This window comes from Rhodotorula graminis (genome assembly GCF_001329695.1).
Source record: "Rhodotorula graminis WP1 unplaced genomic scaffold RHOBAscaffold_3, whole genome shotgun sequence".
In the NCBI taxonomy this organism is placed as follows: Eukaryota; Fungi; Basidiomycota; class Microbotryomycetes; order Sporidiobolales; family Sporidiobolaceae; genus Rhodotorula; species Rhodotorula graminis.
The window spans coordinates 699,410-720,781 of NW_017264930.1; the positions used below are offsets into that span (position 1 = coordinate 699,410).

The window sequence follows — 21,372 nt, forward strand, 5'->3', positions numbered from 1 at the left end:
CGACGGTCGCATCGCCGCGCGCGTGCGGCACCTGTGCTACTGTGCGTCTTGAGGTCTGTTTTCTGCTTCCGCTCGAACTTTCCCGCTCTGTCGGGCGGCGGCTTTGCGCTGTCGAGAGCAGCGAGAGGAAAGCTCTCCTTGCCTGCGAGAGCGTCTCCTTCCCTTGCCGCAGCGTCGTCTCTGTGTAGCCCTGCAAAGCCTCTGTCATCAGCCTTGCAGTGCCTCGCCGTTATTGTTCGAGAGAGCGAGAGCGACCGCGATTCGTTTTAAGTTGCTCGCGCGTCGGGTCGCGTTGCTCCTCCTCAACTTCTCGACACACGCCGGCCCTGATGGCGCGGTCCGTCTCGCCACCGCCCAAGCAGGCCGACAGCAGGCCTCGGAGCACCGCGAGCGGCAGCTCCAAGCCGTCTCAGCAGCCTCGAGCCGTCTCCGCCGCCGCCTCATCGGACAAGGGCCGCCCGCCTCGTCAAGGCGTCCCGCTCGCGCCCGAGGTCTTCACGTCGTTCCAGCAGACCCACAAGCACGTCAAGGGCGCGTCCGTGCCGCCTCGCGCGCGCGAGGGCTCGGCCTCGAACCGCTCGGCTCCGCCGCCGTCGCCCGTCAAGGCGAGGGGCGTGAGCGAGATCTTGCGCGTCCAGGAGACCGAGGGCCTCGGGAGACTGTACATGTGCAAGACGGAGGACGGCAAGAAGGTGCAGGTGCGTCCCCAGCTCCCTCCCTCTCCCCCTCTCCTCGTCGACGATGCGGCCGGTGCGAGGACCGCTGCGGGGCCCGTCCAGCAGCGAGTACCGGCAGAGCTCGGTTGAAGCGGCAAACTGACTGCCCCCTTACCCGCAGCGCTCTCGCACCGACCTCAAGCGTCTCGTTCCCGCGCTCCTCGAGGCGTTCGACGCTGCGCACTCGCCTGCCCCTACCCGTACCCGCTCGCGCGAGCCCGCCACCGCCGCCGCCCTCGACGATGACGACTCGAGCGACGACGAGCTCGAGATCGTCGTCAAGCCGAAACGCAAGCCCAAGCCGACCGCGCCGAGCCCGCCCAAGAAGAAGCTCGACAAGGGCAAGGGGCGGGCCGTCCAGCAGGGCGACGACGATGATGACGACGACGACGTCGAGATGCGCGACGCGTCGAGCAGCTCGGGCGGCGAGGGCAACAAGGAGCAGGAGAAGGAGGCGGCGACGAGCAGCGACGACCCGGACGACCCGGACGACGAGGACGTCTCGGCGCCCTCGGGCTCGTCCTCGTCGTCGGACGATGCCGCCCGCTCGGCCGACTCGGACGTCGACGACTACGGCCCACGCCGCTCGACGCGCGCATCGTCGCGCCGCACGACCAAGGCGGCCAAGAAGCCCATCCAGCAGGCTGGGCGCCGCTCGACCCGTCGCACGGCCCGCACGGCCAAGCGCTACTTCGGCAACGACGGCTCGGGCGACGCGTCGTCGTCGGACGGCGACAGCGGCGGCGACGAGAGCGCGTCGTCGCGGTCCGAGGCGCCTCGTGCGACCAGGACGTCGGCGCGCATCACGAGGGCCTCGGCGACGCTCACGGGCTCGCGGTCGGGCACGGGCACACGCTCGCCCGAAGAGGACGAGCAGGAGGACGGCAAGGGCGAGTCGAGCGATGAGCTGGGCATTTTTGCGAGGCCGAGGAAGACGGCGCAGCAGGCGGTCGAGGACTCGGAGGACGACGACGACGTGTTCGTCGAGGACGGCGGGGCCGAGGCGGGCGAGGCGGAGGAGGACCGTCCACAAGACGACCATCGCCAGGTCCGTCCCCTTCTCGTTCGTCGAGCGGCGCCGTCCCGCCTTGACGAACTGACCCACCCTCGCCCCTCGCAGATCTGCGGCAAGTGCGGCCACGAGCCGGCCTCGGTCCTCCTGCAGCGCATCGAGAATCGCCGCAAGAACCGCAAGGGCGGTCGCAGGCGCAAGCGCGACGAGTTCGACGACGACACGGACGACCAGGAGGCGCGCGCCGAGAAGTTAGGCTCGTGGGTCGAGTGCGGCGTGTGGTGCGTCCTCTCCTCTTGTCGATCTCCTCCTCCCGTGAACAAAGACGTGTACTGATCCTCTCTGTCCCTGCAGCTGCCAGTCGTACCACTTCCTGTGCCTGCCGCCGCTGCAGAAGCGCGACCTCGTCGACAAGCTCAACGCCGACCACCTCGCCAAGCACGCTCCGCCTCCGCCTCCAGCTCCTCCTGTCGCCAAAGTCGCCGCCGACCCTGCCGCCGAGACGCCCGATGGCGACAACCTCGCCGTCGTCGCCGATGCAGCCCACACCGGGTCCGCCACGCCGGCGGCCCTCAGGGCGCCGACGGCCAAGCCGCTCGCCGCGCCCGTCCGCGCCAAGCGCGAGTTCAACACGAGCCGCGTGCTCACCATCGCCAAATGCCCGATGTGCAAGAAGGCCGGCGGGAGAAAGTGCTTCGTGTGCGCCCTGAGTGGGAGGAGGGTCACGGCGCGTGAGTCGGCCATCGACCGTCTTTCTCTCGTCCGAGGCGACGTTCCTGACTCGACTCTTTGAGACACAGGCGAGAAGGAGGAGTTTTCGGCGCAGCTCGACGGCGTCGACGAGGTCGAGAAGGCGCTCAAGCCCGGCGTCATGTTTCGGTGCACCAAGTGCGTCCTCCGCTCGCTCTCCCTCTCCTCCTCCCTCCTCGCCGAGCTTGAGCTCGTCGTCACCTGCGTCGCCGGCTCGAGCGACCCTCGCACTGACTCGTCTCGCGCCCGGACCCGCAGGTGCAAACGCGTCGCGCACTACGGCTGCCTCGAGAACGACGAGCCCGACTGGTCGTTCGCGCAGCACGTCCGCAGCTACAACGAGTACGACGTCTGCCACCAGTGCTACAACTGGAACGCGCCGCTCAACGTCATCCTCGCGTGGGCCGAGGCGGACCCGCTCCCCGAGGGCGACGGCGACGATGTCGAGCCGGACGACGAGGCGGTCGCGCCGGTCGCCGGCGAGACCCGCATCGACGACAAGACGCAGAAGGTGGTCGTGCTCCCGTCGATCAAGGACTTGTGGGCCAACGTCAAGGTGCGCTCGACCCTCTTCTCCTCCTTCTCAGCGTCGAGCATTGCCGCCTCGCACACGGACACTGACCCCTTCTCCGACCTGTTGCAGTACCTCGTCAAGTGGCAGGACATGAGCTACCGCCGCCTCGAGTGGGTCCCGCACGCCTTCATCGCCGCCAACTACCCGGGCAAGCTCGGCGGCTTCCTCGCGCGTGGGTCGCTCGTCAAGTTCGAGACGGCCAAGGACGACGACCCGGAGGACGCCGACCCGACCGACGACCAGGAGGACGCCGGCGAGGCGCCGCTGCCCGACCCGAACGCGCTCGAGCGCATCCCCGAGGCGTGGCGCACGGTCGACCGGGTCCTCGACGTGTGGTACAAGCACCCCAAGACGGGCGTGGACACGCCGTTCGCCAGCTTCAAGAAGCGCCTGCCCGAGGACCCGGGCGAGAGCATCAAGCTCGTGTCGCAGTGCTACTTCAAGTGGGGCGACCTCGCCTACAGCTCATGTGCGTCGCCTCTTTACCCCTCTCTGCCCCTCTCTGCCACTCGTGCGTCTCATTGACTCGCCGTCATCCTGCAGCGACGGTCGAGGAGCCGCCACAGTCGGACGAGGCCGGCTACGACGACTACGTCTCGGCCTACGAGGCCTTCCTCGTCGCGAGCCGCCCGCAGATGAGCGTGCCCTCGCTCAGCGTCAAGCAGATGGACCAGCTCGACGCGCCTCGAGACCCGGCGCGCTTCGTCGAGATCGACGAGCAGCCCGACTACATCGAGGGCCACCGCCTGCACGACTTTCAGCTCGCCGGCGTCAACTATCTGCGCAAGTGCGTCCCAGCCTGCCTCTTTTCCCTCGGTCGACGACGTACCCTGACCTCGAGCTCCTTCTTGCAGTCGCTGGTGGCTGCGCAAAGGATGCATCCTCGCCGACGAGATGGTCCGTCCCCGCCGACTTCTTCTCGCCGACCTCGGCCTGTACTGACGCTCGCTCCTCGTCACGCAGGGTCTCGGCAAGACGTGCCAGGTCATCACCTTCCTCACGTACCTCAACAAGAAGGAGGGCGCTCGGCCGTTCCTCATCCTCGTGCCCAACTCGCTCATCGGCAACTGTGCGTCCACCTCTCGCTCCCTCTCCCACTTTCTGCCCAATCTGACGCTGCCACTCGCCTGCAGGGATGCGCGAGTTCTCGCAGTGGGCGCCGAGCATGCGCGTCGTGCCCTACAACGTGCGTCCTCGCCCTCGTCTGTCGGGGACGCCCCGCACCCGCACTGACCCTCCCTCCCCGACTCGCTCGCAGGGCGACGCCAACTCGCGCAAGATCGTCGAGGACTACGAGCTATTCGACTCGAACGGCGCGCTCAAGACGCAGGTCGTCCTCGCGACGTACGAGGCGTTCGCCAACAACGCGCGCGTCTTCCGCCAGGTCGACCGGTGGGACTGCCTCGTCGTCGACGAGGGTCAGCGCCTCAAGAGTGGGCCCGAGAGCCTCCTGTACGGCGCCATCGCCTCGTTGCGTGTCGCACAGCGCATCATCCTGACCGGCACGCCCCTCAACAACAACATCCACGAGCGTGCGTCCCCTCGTTTCCCTCACCTCGTCTCAGCCGACAACTGACTCGCCTTTCCTCGTTCGCAGTCTTCAACCTGCTCCGCTTCATCAGTGCGTCTCTCTCTCTCTCTCTCTCTCTCTCTCTCTCTCTCTCTCTCTCTCTCTCTCTCTCTCTCTCTCTCTCTCTCTCTGAGTGCGCTTGTCAGCGTGCAGGACCTGACTTGTCTGTGTCGCAGACCCGGACGAGTACCGAGATGGTCGCGTCGAAAAGCTCGTCAAGGAGTACGAGGAGCTCACGCCCGAGCGTGTCGAGAACATTCGCGGCATGCTTCGCCCGTACCTGTTGCGCCGCACCAAGGAGACGGTGCTCGATCTGCCTCCTCTCGTCCGTCCATCCGTCCTCGTCCACCTCGTCGACTCGGCCTGACGCTCTCTCTCCCTGCAGATCGAGGTCGTCGTCCCTGTCACCATGACGGTCCTGCAGCGTGGCCTGTACCGCAACATCCTCGAGCGCAACGCCGCCGCCATCCGCACGATCGTCCAGACGTCGGGCTCGTCGCGCGAGCAGGCGACCAAGGGCAAGAAGAAGACGGGCACGTTCAGGTGCGTCGAGCCAGATTCCTCCCTACCTCTCGACGCGACGAGACTCTGAGCCACTCTGTGCGCGCACAGCAACATCCTCATGGAGCTCCGCAAGTCGCTGTGCCACCCGTACCTCGTCGACGCCGACATGGAGCCGCTCGTCGCCTCGGCTCGCGACGCGCACCGCAACTTGACCGAGGCGTCGGCCAAGCTCGTACTTCTCGCGCGCATGCTCCCGAGGCTCAAGGCGGCTGGCCACCGCGTCCTCATCGTGCGTCCCCCTCCTCCTCCTCCTCCTCCTCCTCCTCCTCCCTCGCGTGACCGCTCTGACCTCGTCGACATGCGCCCGCAGTTCTCCCAGTTCAAGATCACGCTCAACATCATCGAGCGCTTCCTGTCGGGCCTCGACGTCGACTTCCTGCGTCTCGATGGCGACACGCCGCAGCTCGACCGGCAACGAGGTGCGTCCGCTCGTCCACTTCGGCTCTCTTCCTCCCACCTTACTGAGCGACCTCGCCTCGCAGACGTCGACAAGTTCAACGCGCCGGGCTCGAAGTACTTCGCGTACCTGCTCAGCACGAGGGTGAGCCACCATCCAGCCCTCGTCGCAACCATCGAGAACGAGACTGACCTTCTCAAGTTGCACAGGCCGGCGGTGTCGGGCTCAACATCACCTCGGCCGACGCTGTCATCATGTGCGCCCACCTCTCTCGCCTCTCGTGGACCTGTACGCGACCTGACATCCTCTTACGCCGCAGCTACGACCAGGACTTTAACCCGCAGCAGGACCTGCAGGCCATCTCGCGCGCGCACCGCATCGGCCAGACCAAGCCTGTGCGTCGCCTCGCCTCTCTGTTTAGCCCCTCTCACTGCGTCTCTGACCCATCTCTCTCGTGCAGGTGCGTGTCTTCAAGTTGGTCGTCAAGGGCACGTGCGAGGAGAAGATCCTCGTCGCCGGCTCGAAGAAGCGTGGACTCGGTGCGTCCCCTCTCTCTCTCTCTTCTCTTTGCCGCTGCGCCGACGACTGACCGTCGCCATGACCTCGCAGAGCACTTGATCATCCAACGCATCGACGCTCAGGACGAGTCGGACGACGTCGAGGGCATGCTCCAGGTGCGTCGTCGGTCCTCTCTTACAAGACTTTCTCTCCGTTCTGACCTCGTCTCCCGCCCTCTCTCTCTCTTCCCGTCTCGCAGTTCGGCGCCAAGGCCGTGTTCGACGATCAGGCGGCCGAGGCGTCTGCGATTCGGTATAGCGACGCCGACATCGACGAGCTCATCGCCAAAACGGCCGACCCGGCCGCAAAGGAGTCCGACTCGGCCGCCACCTTCGCTCACGCCCAGATGTGGACCCGTCAGAAGGACGGCGACGACGATCCGGCCGCCCTGCCCGTCGCTGTCGATGACGCCGTCCCGACGGCCGTCGAGGGCGTCCAGCAGGACCTGCACGACTTCTGGAGCAAGGTCGTCGACCAGCAGCAGCAGGCCGAGAAGGCCAACAAGGCGGCGCAGGCGGCGGCGGCCGGTCGGGGCAAGCGCAAGCGCGCCGAGGTGCGTCCCCGTCCCCCTTTCGTCGTCCTCGTCTCGACGCCGTTGCTCACCTCTATCGCCCCCTGCAGGTCAACTACAAGCTCGACGTCGCGTACCACAACAAGGGCAAGACGCGCGGCACCTCGCCGCACTCGACCGCGACCGACCTCGACCTCAGCTCGGGCGACGACTACCGCCACCGCGACGAGCTCGACTCGGACGACGACTGGACCGGCCGCCTCGACGCCGACGACAAGCTCGTCCAGGTCGGCGACGACGGCAAGCAGAAGCCGTCAGGGCCGAGCAAGAAGAAGCAGAAGACGAAGCATGCCGACGACGCTCGGGCCTCGACGCGCAAGCAAAAGGTCGTCTCGCTCCTGCAGCAGGCCATCCAGATCGGCTGTGTCGAGGCTCAAGGCGTCCTCGAGCGGGCGCAGCACGTTGAGACGGTCAAGGAACAGAGTGAGCACCTCTGTCCGCTCATTTCTGCCTCCTCTCCTCGGGCGCAAACTGACGTTGCTCCCGGTCCAGCACGCCTCGTTCTCGACGCCATCAAGCACCTCGACAAGCACGCACTCGCGCTCAAGCAGAAGGCGCTCGTCGACAACGCCGCCGTCGCCAATTCCGCGCACGTCGTCAAGCCCGTGTCGGTCCGCAAGGCCCCTGCGCCTACCTCAACGTCGAAGGACAAGCCTGTCGCTCGCGGCACGACGGCCTCGAGCTCTGCGTCCGGCAAGGGCGCCCGCCACGCTCCGACGACGGTCGCCAACCCGGTCAAGCCCGCCTCTTCCGCGACCGCCGCATCCTCGCTCGACTCGCACGCCTCGCGTCCGTCTCTCGCCGCCAGCACGAGCAACGTCAAGTCGTCGTCCTCGACGGGCATGGTTCGGGTCGACTCGGGCGGCGGCGCGTCCGACACGTCGCACAAGAGCTCGAGCGGCACCCCCAAGCTCAAGCAGACGGCGCTCTCGTTCGGCAAGCCGGTCGCCTCGCCCTCGTTGTCGTCGTCGTCGGCTGCGCACGCAGCAGCCGCTACTGCTGCGACGTCCGCTCCGCAGGCCGCCGCCGCCGCCCTCCCGTCGACGGTACCGCTCAAGCGCCCCTCGCCACCATCCGCCGACCTGCCCAACCCGAAGAAGGAGCCGTCCGGCTCGCCCGCGCCGCACAAGAAGAAGCGCGAGGTCATCGTCATCTCGGACTCGGAGTAATCCTCACTCACTCCTTCCCGTCTTTCTCTCGCTCTCGTCGACTCCCCGCTTGCCGTACCACACCCCTTTGTCTTTCTCTCTCTCTCTCTCCCTCTCCCTCTCTCTCTCTGTGTGTTCTCTCTCGTGCAACGTGTACGCTTGACCCAGAACGGTGTGCAGCACGCGAGAGCGAACGAGAGGCAAAAGCTACAGAGGCGACAGACTGAGAATCCGACGGAGAGAAAGAGACAAAGGCAAGCTCATGAGATCACGCACGCCGCCCTTCCGTCCTCGTCGTCGAGCAGCCTCGACGGTCGCAAGATGTGCGAGTCGCTCAGGGCCCTCGAGCGCAGAAGCGACTCCCTCGCCGGCGCCGCAGCACTCGCACTGCCCGCGCACGAGCCCCTCGAGTTCGCCGCCGCCGCCTTCTCGCGCTCGAGCGCGACGGCTGCATCGCGTGTGACACGTGCGGCATCGACGGCGAGGTGCGAGTAGAACGAGCGCACGACGACCCTGGCCGGGTCGCACTCGTCGATGACGCCCTTGGCCCTGCGGTCGCGCTCCGGCAGCGACTCGTCGCGGTCGCCCTCGCGGCGCATGTCGTGCGGCTCGCGGTCGTGGTACGACTCGACGGCGCTCGTCCAGGGCCCGCGCTGCCCGTTGCGAGGGCGGAGCATCGAGGCCCAGCCGACGTCTCGGCTCATGCGGCGCGCCGCCGTGCGGTCGTCGAGGACGCTCAGGAGCGCCGGGTGCTTGCTCGCGACGAGCGGGTCGCGGTCGCCGAGGCGGGCGAGAGCGGCGACTTGTGCGGCGAGGGCGCGAGGCGCGGCAAGGCGGACGAACGCCTTGGCGGTGCGGTCCGAGATGGCGGTGCCGTCGGCCTCGAGCACCCTCAGCTCGGTGCAGCCGCCCGCGAGCGCGACGGCCGAGATGGCGCCGTCGGTGAACGAGCGGCAGTTGGCGATGACGAGGTGCGTGAGGCTGGGCGCGCCGCTCGTGACGACGCCGCCGACGGTCGACGGTACGAGCGCGAGGAGCGCTTCGTCGGTCGTCTCAGTCGCGTCTTCGAGGTCGAGCTTGCGCAGCTTGGTGCACGACGCGAGGAAGCGTGCGAGGCCGTCGGTGCGCAGGCCGGCGCCAATGCGCGACAGCTCGAGGACCTCGAGGTTGGGGCACGCGCCGACGAGGTGGTGCAGGCCGACCGACGAGATGCGCTTGCACGCCGACAAGTTGAGGTGGCGCAGGGCCGGGTACGACTGCTTCGTGACCGGGGCCGGGACGTAGGCCAGTCGCGCGCCGCCGTCGACTTGAGAAGGTCGTGCGAGGACGGGCGGCTGCGGCCGGACGACGAGGCGCTCGAGGACCGAGTCGTCGAGCCCGACCGAGAAGCTCAGGTCGAGCGTGACGAGGTGCGGGTGCCAGTGAAGGAGGAGCCCGACGTCGACGAGGTCCATGCCGGCGAGGCCCGACGCCTTGAGGCTCTTGAGCCCGCGCCGCTTCGACAGCTCGATCGACGGCTCGATCGACGACGCGCGCGAGTCGGCCGACCTCGGAGGTGGGTACGGCAGGCTAAAGAGCCAGTGCGCCGTGAGGTCGGGGCAGCGCGAGACGTCGAGTTTGGCGAGTCGAGGGCAGTGCATCGCGAGCGCCCGCAGGTGCTCGCCGGTGACGCAGGGCAGACCTGGGACGACGAGCTCGACGAGGTCGGGCGAGAAGGTGATGAGGCGCGTGAGGGCGAAAGAGGTGACGGCGGTGCAGCCTGCGGGCGAGATGAGTGAGGGTCAGTGACGGTCGATGCTGAGAGAGGCAGAGAACGGCGACGCACCGGTGAGGTCGATCTTGGCGAGCCTCGTCGGCGTGCCCTGCAGGAGAGGCTCGAGCGCCGGGTTGCCGAGCGTGTCGCCCATGCCCTTGGCGTCGAGCGTCGTCAAGAAGTCGCCCGCCGACTCGAGAAGCGCTGCAACGCCCGCCTGCGTGAACACGTCGCCACCGAGGACGCTCGACGCCGGGGCCGTCGCCCAAAGCTGCCCGTCGAGCGAGAGGGCGCGCCATGCCCGGCTAACCTGCGTCCGTCGGCGAGACTCGTCAGGTCCTCGCGCTCCCGAGAGCGCGCAGAAAGGAGTGAAAGGCACGACGCACCCGCCCGAGCTTGATGACCTCGCGCTTGCCCCTCGCCCTCCCGTCGCTCCACCTCTCGCTCGCCTTCTTGCCGACCCACCTCCCCTCGCGCACGTCCCTCCGCCACTCGTCCTCGCACGCCTCGACGAGCGCCGCAAAGACGCCGAGCTGCACCTCGCGCGGGAGGTTGTCGAACGTGGTGGCTCGCCGAGCAGGCCGCACGGCGGCGCGGGCAAGGCTCGGCGGCGACGAAGAAGAGAAAGGGTCGGCGTCGCCGATCGGGGACGACGGGCAGGTGGCGAAGGCGTCGAGCGCAGGCGAGTCGCGCCCGTCGATGTACGAGGCGCCGAGAGGAAAGAGGGGGCCGGGCGACGCCGGGCTCGCGAGCCCTGCGAGTGGAGGCGGATCGGCGGCGACCGGTGCGACGACCTGGCTCTGCTCGAGAGGCGCCGCTGGCGCTCGCGGCAGGAAAAGGGGCGCCGAGTACGAGCGCGAACGGGACGGGGCACGGCCGAGCTCGGGCGTGCGCGACGAGGTCGCAAAGGGCGACGACGCCGAAGGAGGCGAGGTCGGCGGCGACTCGAGCGTCGGCGGCTTGAACGCGGCGACGAGCTTGGCCTTGCCCTTGGCGCGCCACCTCGCGAGCTTGCTGCCCTCGTCAGGCTCGTCCGACGGCGAGGGCTCGAGCGCGTCTTGCGGGCCGTCGCACGTCACGTGGAGGGACGCCTGGAGCGAGGTGAGGGAGCGCGAGAAGCGGCGCGGGAACCGAGGGCGGCGAGGGAACGAGTCGTCGGCGGGCCTCGGGGAGGAGGAGGAAGGCGACGTGTCGCGCGAGTGCGACGAGAGGCGGTGCGCGAACGACGAGAGTCGCGACATGCGCTCGACGGGACGATGCGGCGCGTCGCCTGCGCCACGACTGGCCGACGCCGTCGCGCTCGTGCTCGAGCCCGAGCCCGAATAGGCCGTCTTGTTAAAGGCCGGTTTGTAGACGGGCGTCGACGACGGCGCCTCGGCGAGTGCGACCTGCGGCGAGGACACGGCGCCGCGATGCTGGATGAGGACGACTGGGGCGCCGAACGGCGCAGTGGGCACACTCCCGCTCGACTCGTCCCAGACACCCGCCATCTCGCCGCCGGTGGTGCGCTCGAGCGAGAGCTGCGCCGAGTCGAGCTCGTGCGACCGGTCACGCCCTCGCGACGTGCTCGCGCCGACCTCGCCGCCGGCTTGCAGTCCGATCGCGCGCCGCCCTCCCAGCGTCGTACGAAGCTGCGGCTCGTGGCCCAACTCGCGCGACGCGCCGTGCGAGGCGAGTGCGCTCGACCCCACACCGACATCGTCCGAGCCGAGCTCGCGCAACTGGTGGCGTGGCGTGGAGGTCATGGGGTGGACGGAGAGGGAGGTGAGGGCGGTACTGGGGGAACTGGTGGTCGACTGGCTGGCGGCGGCGCAAGCCCTGGCCGCGCCGAGGTCGAGAGCGACGAAAGTAGATGAGGCGGCGGCGTGTGGGGAGGGCGGCGAGGCGGGAGTCGGAGGTGGCGGATTGAGGGCGCGATGAGGCGACGGCGAGAGAGGTGTACACGCCCACTGGGCAGCTGCCACAAGCCCGCGTCGAGAGCGCGAGGTGCGAGGCGGAGAGCAATCGCGCCCTTGGCCTCGGCGAGCGAGCTACGTCTCGCAGGGCTCGCCAGCTCACTCGTTCGCATCGACGCTTGCGCTGCCGAGTCTCTGACATGGCTCAAGAGCTCTCAGGGCCCATTACCCGGGCGAACGAGCTGGAGAGAGAGGCCACGACGAAGGATCTTGCTTCGACTTGGCCCTGCAGCTCGCACCGCTCGGTGAGCAGCCAGGGCGACGCTCCCTCTCTCTCGCATCTGCTCGCCGTGTGAAGACCCTTATGTACAGCTCGTCGAGTGCTGGCGAGAGAAGCGCCCACGAGACCCCTCAGTGACACCCAGCCGCCGGCGCCGGATCCCCTCCCTTGCCCTCGAGCACCTCCTCAAAGCTCTGCCGGCCCTTCCACGTCGCCGTCGCCCTGCCCTCCTTCGGCTGCTCAACCTCGACCTCCCTCGGCTCGAACCGGAGCCCCTTGCCGCCCTGCGCCCACGCGTCCGCACCAGCCGCGACCTCGTACCCGAGGTCGAGGTAGCCTGCGCGCAGGTCCCGCTTGCGCGCCTGCGACGTGCCCTCGTTGGCGTCGCGCGCAGCGATGACGGACGGGTCGACCTGGTCGTCGGCCGTGAACGACATCATGAGGCGAGGAGGACCGAGCGGCACGTCGGGATGCTCGTCGACCGACCAGGTGTGGATCGTCTGCGAGTTGCGGCACCATGAGCGCCTTGGCTCGTCGGGCGAGGTCGTCGAGCGACAGAGGAGAGAAGGAGAGAAGAAGGGACGCACCTTGCCATAGGTCGTTTGAAGCTCCTGCATCGTCGGCTGCTCAGCGAGGTCCTCGGCCGCGAGCGGGACCCAGTTCTTGCTCCGCAACACGAGCTGCCCGCTCTCGACCTCGTACTTGTCTGCGGACGTGTTCAGGGAGTCAATGACCAGGCCAACGTCGACTGAGCGCTGCTCGTTTTCCGGCGTCGAGAGCGAGTTGATCGTCGACAGGCGACTCACGCGAGTGCCAGTACTTCTTCTCCTCCTCGGGCAGAGACTTGAAGAGCTGCGTGATCGGGAGGGACGACGAGACGGTCAGTACGCTCGAGCCCGGCTAAAGGGACCGATGAGAGAGAGAGAGAGGGCGGGGACGCACCGCTTCGGACGCGACGTACTCGATCCCGATCAGGCGCGCATCGGGCTTGTCGCTGTCATAGATGACGCACTGCCTGCGTTACCGACGTCCGCCTAGAACAATCAGCTCCACGCTCGCCAAGGTGGCCAACGAGGAGGGGATGCGAGAGGAAGAGGCGCGACGCACCTCAGCTTAGCGACGCCGTCGTCGTCCTTGCTCTGGCAGCTGCAGAAGTGGTGCGCCGCTACGACGGACGTGCGGTCGTCGGCGTAGCAGTGCAGGCCCGACAGGTGCTGCAGGCGGGCGTGGCCGGACGACGAGACGAGGAAAGAGAGGGAGAGGTGCGAGGGGGAGCAGAGGTCAGCGCATGGACCGAGGGGCACAGGAAGGGGACCGACGACGCACCTGGTGGATCGCGTTGATCGGGCCGAAGCTGCACGGCGGATGAGGGAGGAGGGCGACGACGGGCGGGCGAGGCAAGTCGTCAGCTCCCTGCGTCGACGGCTCGTCGACCCGTCCGGGTGCCCCGAGACCTTGCCAGAGATGAAGCCGACGCACCTCATCATGGCCGACTGAGTCAGGTACTCGCTCGTGCCGCCGCTGTCGCACAAATCGAATCGACGTGAGCGCGGGCTGATGAAGTCGAAGTGGGGAAGGGGGACAGCGCGAGGCTCTGCAGAAGCCGTGCGGCATGTGGACGCACCTCATGCTGGTCGTGGTGTCGATGTGCGGGTGGTGCGCTGTACTGGCGAGCCGAGAGGCGAGAGGGAGAGCATTGCGTTCGTCGTGACCGAATTCGGCTCGCACAGCGAGGTCCAAGAGGCGGTGCCGCTCGACAGGATCTCTCGCCGTGACAAACAGCTCGAGCTCTCTGCTCTCGAGAGACACAGGACAAGTGGCCAAGTGGGAGAAAGAACCGCCGTGGCTAGTTACAAAATCCTCGAGAGGGTAGAATCAGCTCCCATTCACCCAGTCTGAGTCCCTCGCTCGCTCCCGCGCCCCGAACCTCGCCCCGTGCCACACGACAAAATAGTGCAGGGAAGGGAGAGGGGAAGGGGAAAGGGGGAGAGAAAGGGGTGCTGAGTGTTGGTGACGGCAGCGCGCGCGTGTGTGTTGATGATCCTCCGTCCGTGGACGTCGTCGGCTTGGCCTCGAAAAGTTGCTCCTCCTCGTCTGTTCCCGTCGCTCCGACTCCGTGCGAGTCCTCCCCGACCGCGACGCCGACCCACCCCGCAGTGAAGCGGGACGAGGCGACGGCGCAGCCAGTTTGGCTCGGTCAAGAGGGCAGGGCGCGCTTAGAAGAGGCGCTGGGGCTTGCCCATCGACGACTTGAGGTTGAGGGACTTGACGTTCTGCCAGTGCTTCTTGAGGAGCGAGATGAGGAAGTTGATCGCGAGCATGGTGTTGGCGAGGATCTGCTCCTGGTCCATCTCGACGTGGCCGATGGCGACACCGAGGCAGAGGACCTTCTTGAGCTGGAACTTGATCGTCTGCGAGTGCGCCAAGTACGTGCGTCAGTCGACGGTTGGCTGGCGACCCAGAAGAGAAAAGGGACGCACCGAGCGGACCTCAGCGACCTTGTTGCCGAGGTCCTCACCGTGCGAGATGGGGGTCGGCTGCGAGTCGCGCAAGAGAGAGAAAGTCAGGGACGGCTCGACGAGCGACGAGAGAGAGCGAGAGAGGGCGCGACGCACGAACTTGCCGGCCTTGGAGAGACCCGGACCGAGCAGACGCGGGATCTGCTTGATGAGGGCCTCCGAGGCGAGGAACGCGTCGTACTTCTTGGCGAGCTTCTTGACGAGCTTCTTGTTCTTGTTGAGCTTCTTGAGGTCGTCAACCGACATGTACTCGAGCTCGATGAGCTTGGCGCGGTCGATGTCGGCGGCGTCGGCGAGAATGCAGATCGACATGCGGGGACGCGGGATGTTGGGGAGCCTGTGGAAGCAGCAGAGGGTCAGTGCGAGTCCTCTCGGTGCGCTCCACGAAGCGGCGCAGGTGGCACGGCCGGCGGAGCGGCAGCGCGAGCGCCTGCAGGCCTCCCCTCCCAACCGCCTGAGCGGGCCCGTCTCGCGCCGACGTCGTGCGAGTAGAGTGAACGGCGGGCTCACTTGATCGTGCCCGAGAAACGCTTGTCGCGCTGCGGGTCGTAGTTCTTGAGGCCGATCTGGAGCTCGATCTGTCGGCGGGCGCAACGAGGTCAGCGTCGGCGCTCGGCAGGCAAAGGGGGGTAGGGACGCACGGTCTCGACGAAGTTGCGCTTCTTCTCGCCGGCCGACTCGTCAAGGATCGTCTTGATGCTGTTGCGCACGCTGCTAACGCTGTGGACGGGGACGAGCGCAAGAGGGTGCGCGATGCGAGGGTCAACGAGACGCTCTGGGTGCTGGACAGGAGGGGGAGTAGGACGCACCTGATCTTGGAGGCCATGACCTGGTGGGTGTACGAGTGCGAGAGGGCCGAGTCGAGGCGGCGGCGAGAAGAGCGAGAGGTGGAGGAGGACGAGTCGGCGAGGGCGCACGGGGAGGGGACGGGGCGGCGAGGGGGCAAGACGGTCAGCTAGGGCATCTCTGTGGGCGACATCTGGTGGCACTGGACGCACGGTGAATGGGGTTGAGGGGTTGCCTAGAGGAAAGAGGGAGACCGGAGGCGAGCCGCCGTCGAGTTTGCCCCGAGCGCGACCAACGGCGAGCCCTCGTCTCGCCCTCTCGCTCCCTCTGTGCCGAGTTTGAGTAGCTAGATCTTCCACTGCATTCCATACAGTCACGCTGAGACTCGTACGAGATCCACACGAGCTGCCGTCGTCACGCTGTCCCAGTAGCGCCGCCCGACCGGACTTGGCCGTGGCAGCTCCCCTTGCTCGCCTCCTTCCCACACACCGCCCCGTCAATGTCGAGTGGACTCGAGAGTGCGTCGACTGCGAGCCTCTCCCTCTCGACCTCGAGTGACCCTCTCCCCACCCGCAGAGTCGCTCTTCCAGCTCAAGGTCCGCCTCGCACTCGTCACCGCCCCACTCGGCTCCCGCTCACTGCCCCTCGTCGCGCACCGCAGTTCACGACAAAGCAGCTCCAGAAGCAGTCCAAGAAGGCCGCAAAGGACGAGGGCACAGAGAAGCTCAAGCTCAAAAAGGTCCGCCCGTCCCTCTCTCCCTCCTCCTCCTCGGCCGCCCGCCCGTCCGCATGCTGACACCACTCGTACCACCTGAAACAGGCCCTGCAGCAGGGCAACACCGAGGGTGCGCGCATCTACGCCTCGAACGCGATCCGCAAGAAGAACGAGAGCCTCAACCTCCTTCGCCTCTCGTCGCGCATCGACGCCGTCGCGAGCCGCGTCGAGACGGCCGTCACCATGCGCCAGGTGACGGGCAGCATGACGGCCGTCGTCAAGAACATGGACCGCGCCATGCAGGACATGAACCTCGAGCGCGTGCGTCCGCCTTTCGCTTCCTCGCCGGGCGAGGACGCCCGGTTCTTTCGGCCTGCGCGTCCTCCTGTCCGGCTCGCGATGTTTGATGAACAGGCTCACACGCTCTCGTCACGCGCAGATCTCGGCCGTCATGGACCGCTTCGAGGGCCAGTTCGAGGACCTTGACGTCCAGACCGGCTACCTCGAGGGCACCCTCTCGTCCGACACGGCCATCGCCGCGCCCTCGGACCAGATCGACTCGCTCCTGTCGCAGGTCGCCGACGAGGCCGGCCTCGAGATTCAGCACGAGCTCCAGGGCAAGACGACCGAGCAGGTGCCGCAGCTCGAGACGCCGAGGACGGCCGTCAGCGAGGAGCAGGAGGACGCGCTCGCGCAGCGGTTGAGGGCTCTCAGGCCTGCGACGTCCTGAGTCGCTCTCGTTCCGAGCGCTCTCGAGCCGTACCCTTCCTTGCTGTAGACACCCTCTCTCGCCGCAGTACCTCGTCCTCGTCCTTGTACTTGTACTCACAGCCTGTGCAGTCCTCCTCTCGCCTCCTCGCCTCGACCCGAGAGAGATGCAGGAGTCGACACTCTCCGCATTGCCCAAGTCGCTACAGCCCCTCCTTGTCCTTGTCCTCGCCCGCGCCCTCTCGCTCCTTCTCGCGCCGCGCCGACTCGACCCTGCACGCCCGGTCGACCTGCTCGCCCAAGAACGTCTCGAGGTGCCTCAGCGACGGGAGCTGAAGCGGGGCGGGACGGCCAGGGACGCGCAGCGTCAAGGTCGGCTGCAACGAGGGCGGGAGGCTGGGCGGAGGGGCTTGAGCGGCGGCGTGCGGCGAGGGAGGGAGCGGCGACGAGTAGAGGACGGTGAAGACGGTGCTGCGAGGCGACGACGAGAGAGAGAGTCAGACCGAGGACGTGCAGGACGACGGGAGAGAAAAGGAGAGCGCACCTCTTGCCGAGCCGGAGCGTCGCCCGCCCACCGAGCACGCTCGCGCCGTTGAGCACGTGCAAGACGTCCGCCGCCTGCCGCCCCGCACCCTGACCCTCGTCCTCGCCGTCGAATGCGACCGCAGCTTCCACCTCACCCTCGCCCTCGCACGCCTTGGCCCTGAGCCGCTCGAGCACGCCTCGGAGCGCGTCGACCCGCTGCGCGTGCCCGAGGTACGCCGCCACGGTCGCGAGGAGCGGTCGAGGCGCTGAATTGGGGGTGGAGGTGCGGCGGGCGGTGTACTCCTGGAGGAAGAGGAGGCGCAGGAGGGAGGAGAGGGTTGCGGCGGTCGCGTGCGAGGGGGTGCTCGAGTCGGGCGTGGTCGCCTGCGTTTACGTGTTCGCACGAAGGTCAGGGCCCGCTCGAGGTGAAAAGGAGGGTGTGGGAGAGGGACGCACCATCGTGACGCGTACGGTCCACCCGCTGCCGCTCAGGGCGATCGTGTCGCCCTCGGTGCGGCTGCCGAGCTGCAGCTCGGCGCGCAGAGCGCTCTCCGAACGAGCTTCGCTCGTGAGCTGCTCGAGAAGGAGTATCAGTGACTTGTCCACGCGAGGAGGAGGGGCGAGGGACGCACCTGAGAGAAGAGCTCCTCGGCAAAGACGGCCCTGCCCCTCGCCTTGAGCACCCGCTCGACCCGATCGACGTCGTCGCCCTTCTCTTCCTCGTCCATCGCGTCCTGCGCCTTGTCGTCCTCCTCGTCCCACACTGCCCTTTCCATCTTGCCCGCTCCCTCGACCCCAACCTCGACCACCATCCTCCTCCCCTTCCTCTTCTCGGCTCCCTCGTCGAGCAGCTCGCCGACCTCGGCTACGCTCGCCCTACGCCACGCCGCGCCGGCCTCCTGCGCCCCGAAGAAGACGCCGACGCTGCGCGCCGTGCGGCTCTCGCCCTTGCCCGCCGCGAGCGACGCGCCTTTGCCCGCCCCGAGGGGCGCGAGCGTGCGCGCGCCGCCGTGGTGCAGCCGCAGGATGGTCGGCCACGGGTCCGGCGCGCGCGCACGCTGACGAGGCCGAGGGCGCGACGCCGCCGCCGAGTTCGACGAGGCGAGCGCGGCGAGTTCCTCGTCCGAGAGCGGGACGAGCTCCTCGCTCGCGCTGAAGAAGGCGCGCGCCGAGCGGCTCAGGGCGTCGAGGCTGCTCGCGAGCGGGATGGGCGCGAGCGGGTTCTGCTGAGGGTCGGTCGACGGTCGAGGCGGGGGCGCAGTCGGGACGAAGGAGAGGGTCTGCTGAGGGAGGGGGAGCGAGGCGACGTCGACGTCGGGCGGGTCGCGCGGGGCGGACAGGACCGAGAGGAGGTCGAGGGCGGTAGTGAGCTCTCCTCGAGCGAGCCTGCGCGTGTAGAAGAGGCGAGAGGTCCGGTGAGCGAGGAGAGGCGGGGGGAGGAGGGGAAACGAGAGAGTGAGGGGACGCACGCGAGGTTGTTGATCATGGTCTCCTGCAGAGCACGGATGTCGTCGACCGTAGGCCGCGGGTCCTTGTCCTCCTTGTCGGCGAGCTCGTGCTCCTTGGCCGGGTTGAGGATGCGCTCCTCGGACAGCTCCGAGTAGTCGCCTCGCTCGGCCCACACGCGCGCGAGCCGCTCCTGCAGGCTCTTCTTCGGGTCGTCGCTGCAGTGCACCGTGTCGAGTGAGCCATCTGGGTGCCGAGACGAGGTGTGCGAGAGGAGGACGCACCGAGTGAACACCTCTCGGCCGTCGTCGAGCCTCACCTCGCGCAGCCGTGCCGGGCGCGCAAACAGGTCCGAGTCGTGCCCATCGCCGGCGAAAGGCTGCAGCGGCTCGAGCGAGAGCTGCGTCGTGGACGCCATGGCGAGAACGAGGGCCGACCTCGCGCGCAGGCGGGGAGGTACCGAGGTGGAGGGACGGCCAGCTCTCTTGCCCTCGAAAGATGCTCTGAGCTCGTGCGACCGTGTTCGCTAGAAAGATATTACAGGCTGCGAGAGCGCGACGAGACAACGAATCGCGGTCCTCCACTCGGCCCTCGTCCTCGCCGCCTCGACCTCGTCCTCCTTTTGCTCGTTCGCGCCGGTTCAGATCAGGCCGAGCATCTTTGCCCGCTCCGGGTTCAAGCCGTTGATGAGCTTGCCGCCACCGCCGCCACCGGCCGCTGGTGCGGGCGAAGGTGCGCCGGTCTGCATCGGCGGCGCGGAGGGAGAGGCGAGCGAGGGAGGAGCGGCGGCGGCGGTCGCGCCGGGGAAGAAACCGGGAGGAGGAGGCAGGCCGCCGGGAGGAGGGCGGAAACCTGTGTCGAGGAGAGGAGGGGTGAGCCGATGCGCACTTCGCAGAGTTCGAGGCCGACCCGCAGCCGCAGCAGTCGCGCGGTCGGCCATCGAGACGGACGAGCGAGACTCACCAGGAGGAGGGGCGGGTCCACCGTAGCCAGGTGGGGGCGGCATGCCTGCGAGCGGCGCAAGTCGTCAGGGCTCGCTCGCGAGGACAGAACGACGAGGGAGGGACAGAGAGGGGGACGCACCGCCAGGCGTGCCAGGTCCTCCAAAGTTGGGCTGCGGCGGCACGGGCCCACCAGCTCCTCCGACAGGCGGCGGACCGTACCGCGACGGGGCGCCGAGCGCGCCGTTGGCGCCCGTGCCCGGCGTGAAGCCCATGCCTGGAGGCGGCCCGCCGCCGCCCGGTGCCGGCGAGCCAGGGAAGCCGCCGCCGCCCATCGGACCGCCAACGAGACGCACTGTGGCAGAGAGGCAGAGTCAGTGAGAGGCGCTCGTCGCGAAGAGAGGGAAAGAAGGAGAGCGGGACGCACTCGGGGGAGCGCCTCCTCCACCTCCTCCACCGACACCGGGCGGCGGTGCGCCCGCTCCGGGAGCGACGAAGGCGAGGTTGCCCATCGAGGCAGGCAGACCGTTGGCGCCCATCTGGAGGATGCGGGCCTGGCCTCCTCCGCCGCCCTCGTACTTGCGGCAGATCTCGTCGATGAGCTCTTGTGCGCGCTCGCTGCCGAGGTCTGTGGGAGGTCAGGGTCAGAGTTGGGCGCTGTGAGAGGGTGTGGGAGAGCGTGGGACGCACTGGCGAAGTAGTCGCGAACGTTCGAGAGGTGGTTCCGGCCCGAGTTGTGCGCTCGCCTCACTGCGGCCAGGGAACGACAGCAAGGTGAGCACACGTGCGACTGGGCTTCGACAGAGACTGAGAGGACGGACCTGACGAGCTGTCGTGCGTGAGGAAGACCTGCAGGCGAGGGCCAAGAGGGTGAGCCGAGGGGAGAGGACGAGGAGCGAGACAGGGAGAAGGGGGACGAACGTCGCAGTAGTCGCAGTAGTACTTGCCCATGGTGCTTGAGCGTGTTGACGAGCGGTCGCAGGCGTCTAGAGGGCGGCTAGAGGTTGATCGGGCTCGAGACGAGGAGGAAGGGGACGAGGAGGGGGAGGCGGAGGCGGGAGTCGACGGGCGAGGTGCTGGGCTGGCTCGGTGGGCTAGTCGAACCTCGTGCGAGCTGTGACTGTGCAGACTGGCGCGCTCGAGCGCAGCAAGGTGGTGACGGACGGGCACAACCTCGCCTCGCCTGTCGTCCTCATCTCTCTCCTCCTCGTCCACCTCGCCTGCACCCTCCAGCGCACCATGGCCACTGCCCAGATCGCAGAGCCCTTTGACCTCATCCGCGTCTCGCTCTCGGAGCGCGTCTTTGTCAAGCTGCGCGGCGACCGCGAGCTCCGGGGAGTCCTCCATGTGCGTCCGCTCTCCCCTCTCGTTCTGTCGCACCGAGTACTGGACTGACCGCAGTCACACTCCCTCCAGGCCTACGACGGCCACATGAACATGGTCCTCAGCGACGTCGAGGAGACCATCTACCTCGTCGACTCGGACGAGCAGACCGGCGAGGACGTCGTCCGCGTGAGCTCTCTCCTTCTCTTTCCTGCTCACCTACGAGAGCACCGACTCACTCGTACGACTGCCCGCAGACCGTCAAGCGCAACAGCGACATGCTCTTTGTCCGTGGAGACGGCGTCGTCCTCGTGCGTCCACCTCTCTTCCTCCTCGGGCGCAGTGAACGAGAACGAACGGCATGCGAATGCAACGGCGAGAATACTCCTCGACTGACATGGTACCTCCTCCCTCCAGGTCGCTCCCCCGGCGCGGTGATCCCGTCGCCGCCGACGCCGCCGAGCCCAACGATACCCTCCTCGACCGCCCTCTGCTCCCTGAATACCCCCTCCTCCTCCCTCGCGCGCACCCTGTAGACCACCCCTCGTCCCGCGCCACCTGAAACTCGAGAGGGAGCTCCGGCTCTGTACCCCTTGCCCGCCCGTCCTCGTCGAGAGCAGG

The 21,372-nt window shown here is 67.9% G+C and overlaps 8 protein-coding genes across 8 annotated transcripts; 3 read left to right on the forward strand and 5 right to left on the reverse strand.

Moving 5' to 3' along the window:
* Positions 1 to 329: 329 nt before the first annotated feature.
* Positions 330 to 7,946, forward strand: RHOBADRAFT_51918 (uncharacterized protein; the record flags this gene model as incomplete). Its single annotated transcript, XM_018416084.1, has 25 exons — positions 330 to 698; positions 838 to 1,764; positions 1,837 to 2,009; positions 2,083 to 2,459; positions 2,529 to 2,616; positions 2,737 to 3,034; positions 3,122 to 3,521; positions 3,596 to 3,839; positions 3,907 to 3,949; positions 4,016 to 4,121; positions 4,186 to 4,238; positions 4,311 to 4,584; positions 4,650 to 4,673; positions 4,799 to 4,926; positions 5,008 to 5,165; positions 5,235 to 5,415; positions 5,497 to 5,605; positions 5,669 to 5,727; positions 5,793 to 5,839; positions 5,903 to 5,978; positions 6,044 to 6,122; positions 6,193 to 6,257; positions 6,341 to 6,694; positions 6,763 to 7,135; positions 7,205 to 7,946. The coding sequence occupies 25 exons, from the start codon at positions 330 to 332 to the stop codon at positions 7,879 to 7,881; spliced, it is 5,682 nt and encodes a 1,893-aa protein (XP_018272987.1). The 3' UTR covers positions 7,882 to 7,946.
* Positions 7,947 to 8,015: 69 nt separating this feature from the next.
* Positions 8,016 to 11,358, reverse strand: RHOBADRAFT_51919 (uncharacterized protein; the record flags this gene model as incomplete). Its single annotated transcript, XM_018416085.1, has 3 exons — positions 8,016 to 9,619; positions 9,686 to 9,923; positions 10,000 to 11,358. 3 exons carry the CDS (start codon positions 11,356 to 11,358, stop codon positions 8,121 to 8,123), a joined length of 3,096 nt encoding a protein of 1,031 aa, XP_018272988.1. The 3' UTR covers positions 8,016 to 8,120.
* A 496-nt stretch (positions 11,359 to 11,854) lies between these two features.
* Positions 11,855 to 13,450, reverse strand: RHOBADRAFT_66108 (uncharacterized protein). Its single transcript, XM_018418868.1, has 8 exons — positions 13,413 to 13,450; positions 13,268 to 13,309; positions 13,115 to 13,142; positions 12,896 to 13,002; positions 12,731 to 12,803; positions 12,595 to 12,640; positions 12,376 to 12,494; positions 11,855 to 12,288 (listed from the first exon to the last, which is right to left on the reverse strand). Exons 1-8 carry the CDS (start codon positions 13,415 to 13,417, stop codon positions 11,920 to 11,922), a joined length of 789 nt encoding a protein of 262 aa, XP_018272989.1. The 5' UTR covers positions 13,418 to 13,450; the 3' UTR covers positions 11,855 to 11,919.
* Positions 13,451 to 14,004: 554 nt separating this feature from the next.
* RHOBADRAFT_31370 (60S ribosomal protein I1-a) lies at positions 14,005 to 15,133 on the reverse strand (the record flags this gene model as incomplete). The annotated part of the gene is made up of 6 exons (XM_018412965.1): positions 14,005 to 14,199; positions 14,269 to 14,325; positions 14,404 to 14,644; positions 14,818 to 14,885; positions 14,949 to 15,027; positions 15,117 to 15,133. The coding sequence occupies 6 exons, from the start codon at positions 15,131 to 15,133 to the stop codon at positions 14,005 to 14,007; spliced, it is 657 nt and encodes a 218-aa protein (XP_018272990.1).
* A 446-nt stretch (positions 15,134 to 15,579) lies between these two features.
* RHOBADRAFT_24803 (uncharacterized protein) lies at positions 15,580 to 16,658 on the forward strand. Its single transcript, XM_018412652.1, has 5 exons — positions 15,580 to 15,611; positions 15,670 to 15,689; positions 15,755 to 15,832; positions 15,914 to 16,129; positions 16,248 to 16,658. Exons 1-5 carry the CDS (start codon positions 15,593 to 15,595, stop codon positions 16,536 to 16,538), a joined length of 624 nt encoding a protein of 207 aa, XP_018272991.1. The 5' UTR covers positions 15,580 to 15,592; the 3' UTR covers positions 16,539 to 16,658.
* Positions 16,659 to 16,680: 22 nt separating this feature from the next.
* Positions 16,681 to 18,905, reverse strand: RHOBADRAFT_51922 (uncharacterized protein; the record flags this gene model as incomplete). Its single annotated transcript, XM_018416086.1, has 6 exons — positions 16,681 to 16,987; positions 17,061 to 17,425; positions 17,498 to 17,614; positions 17,674 to 18,427; positions 18,511 to 18,705; positions 18,772 to 18,905. 6 exons carry the CDS (start codon positions 18,903 to 18,905, stop codon positions 16,720 to 16,722), a joined length of 1,833 nt encoding a protein of 610 aa, XP_018272992.1. The 3' UTR covers positions 16,681 to 16,719.
* Positions 18,906 to 19,802: 897 nt separating this feature from the next.
* Positions 19,803 to 20,379, reverse strand: RHOBADRAFT_12782 (uncharacterized protein; the record flags this gene model as incomplete). Its single annotated transcript, XM_018412104.1, has 4 exons — positions 19,803 to 20,056; positions 20,119 to 20,178; positions 20,250 to 20,277; positions 20,350 to 20,379. The coding sequence occupies 4 exons, from the start codon at positions 20,377 to 20,379 to the stop codon at positions 19,803 to 19,805; spliced, it is 372 nt and encodes a 123-aa protein (XP_018272993.1).
* Positions 20,380 to 20,667: 288 nt separating this feature from the next.
* Positions 20,668 to 21,346, forward strand: RHOBADRAFT_34403 (uncharacterized protein; the record flags this gene model as incomplete). The annotated part of the gene is made up of 4 exons (XM_018413190.1): positions 20,668 to 20,775; positions 20,845 to 20,940; positions 21,009 to 21,062; positions 21,169 to 21,346. 4 exons carry the CDS (start codon positions 20,668 to 20,670, stop codon positions 21,187 to 21,189), a joined length of 279 nt encoding a protein of 92 aa, XP_018272994.1. The 3' UTR covers positions 21,190 to 21,346.
* Between the last annotated feature and the right edge of the window lie 26 nt (positions 21,347 to 21,372).

What these genes read in the sequence shown, in the direction of transcription:
- RHOBADRAFT_66108 (XM_018418868.1), bottom strand. An exon ending in AGTACGTCGCGTCCGAAGCG is followed by an intron (nt 12,641 to 12,730) that starts GTGCGTCCCCGC and finishes CCGATCACGCAG; the next exon opens with CTCTTCAAGTCTCTGCCCGA. An exon ending in TTCAAACGACCTATGGCAAG is followed by an intron (nt 12,289 to 12,375) that starts GTGCGTCCCTTC and finishes CGCAACTCGCAG; the next exon opens with ACGATCCACACCTGGTCGGT.
- RHOBADRAFT_24803 (XM_018412652.1), top strand. An exon ending in AGTCGCTCTTCCAGCTCAAG is followed by an intron (nt 15,690 to 15,754) that starts GTCCGCCTCGCA and finishes CGCGCACCGCAG; the next exon opens with TTCACGACAAAGCAGCTCCA. An exon ending in AGGACATGAACCTCGAGCGC is followed by an intron (nt 16,130 to 16,247) that starts GTGCGTCCGCCT and finishes CGTCACGCGCAG; the next exon opens with ATCTCGGCCGTCATGGACCG.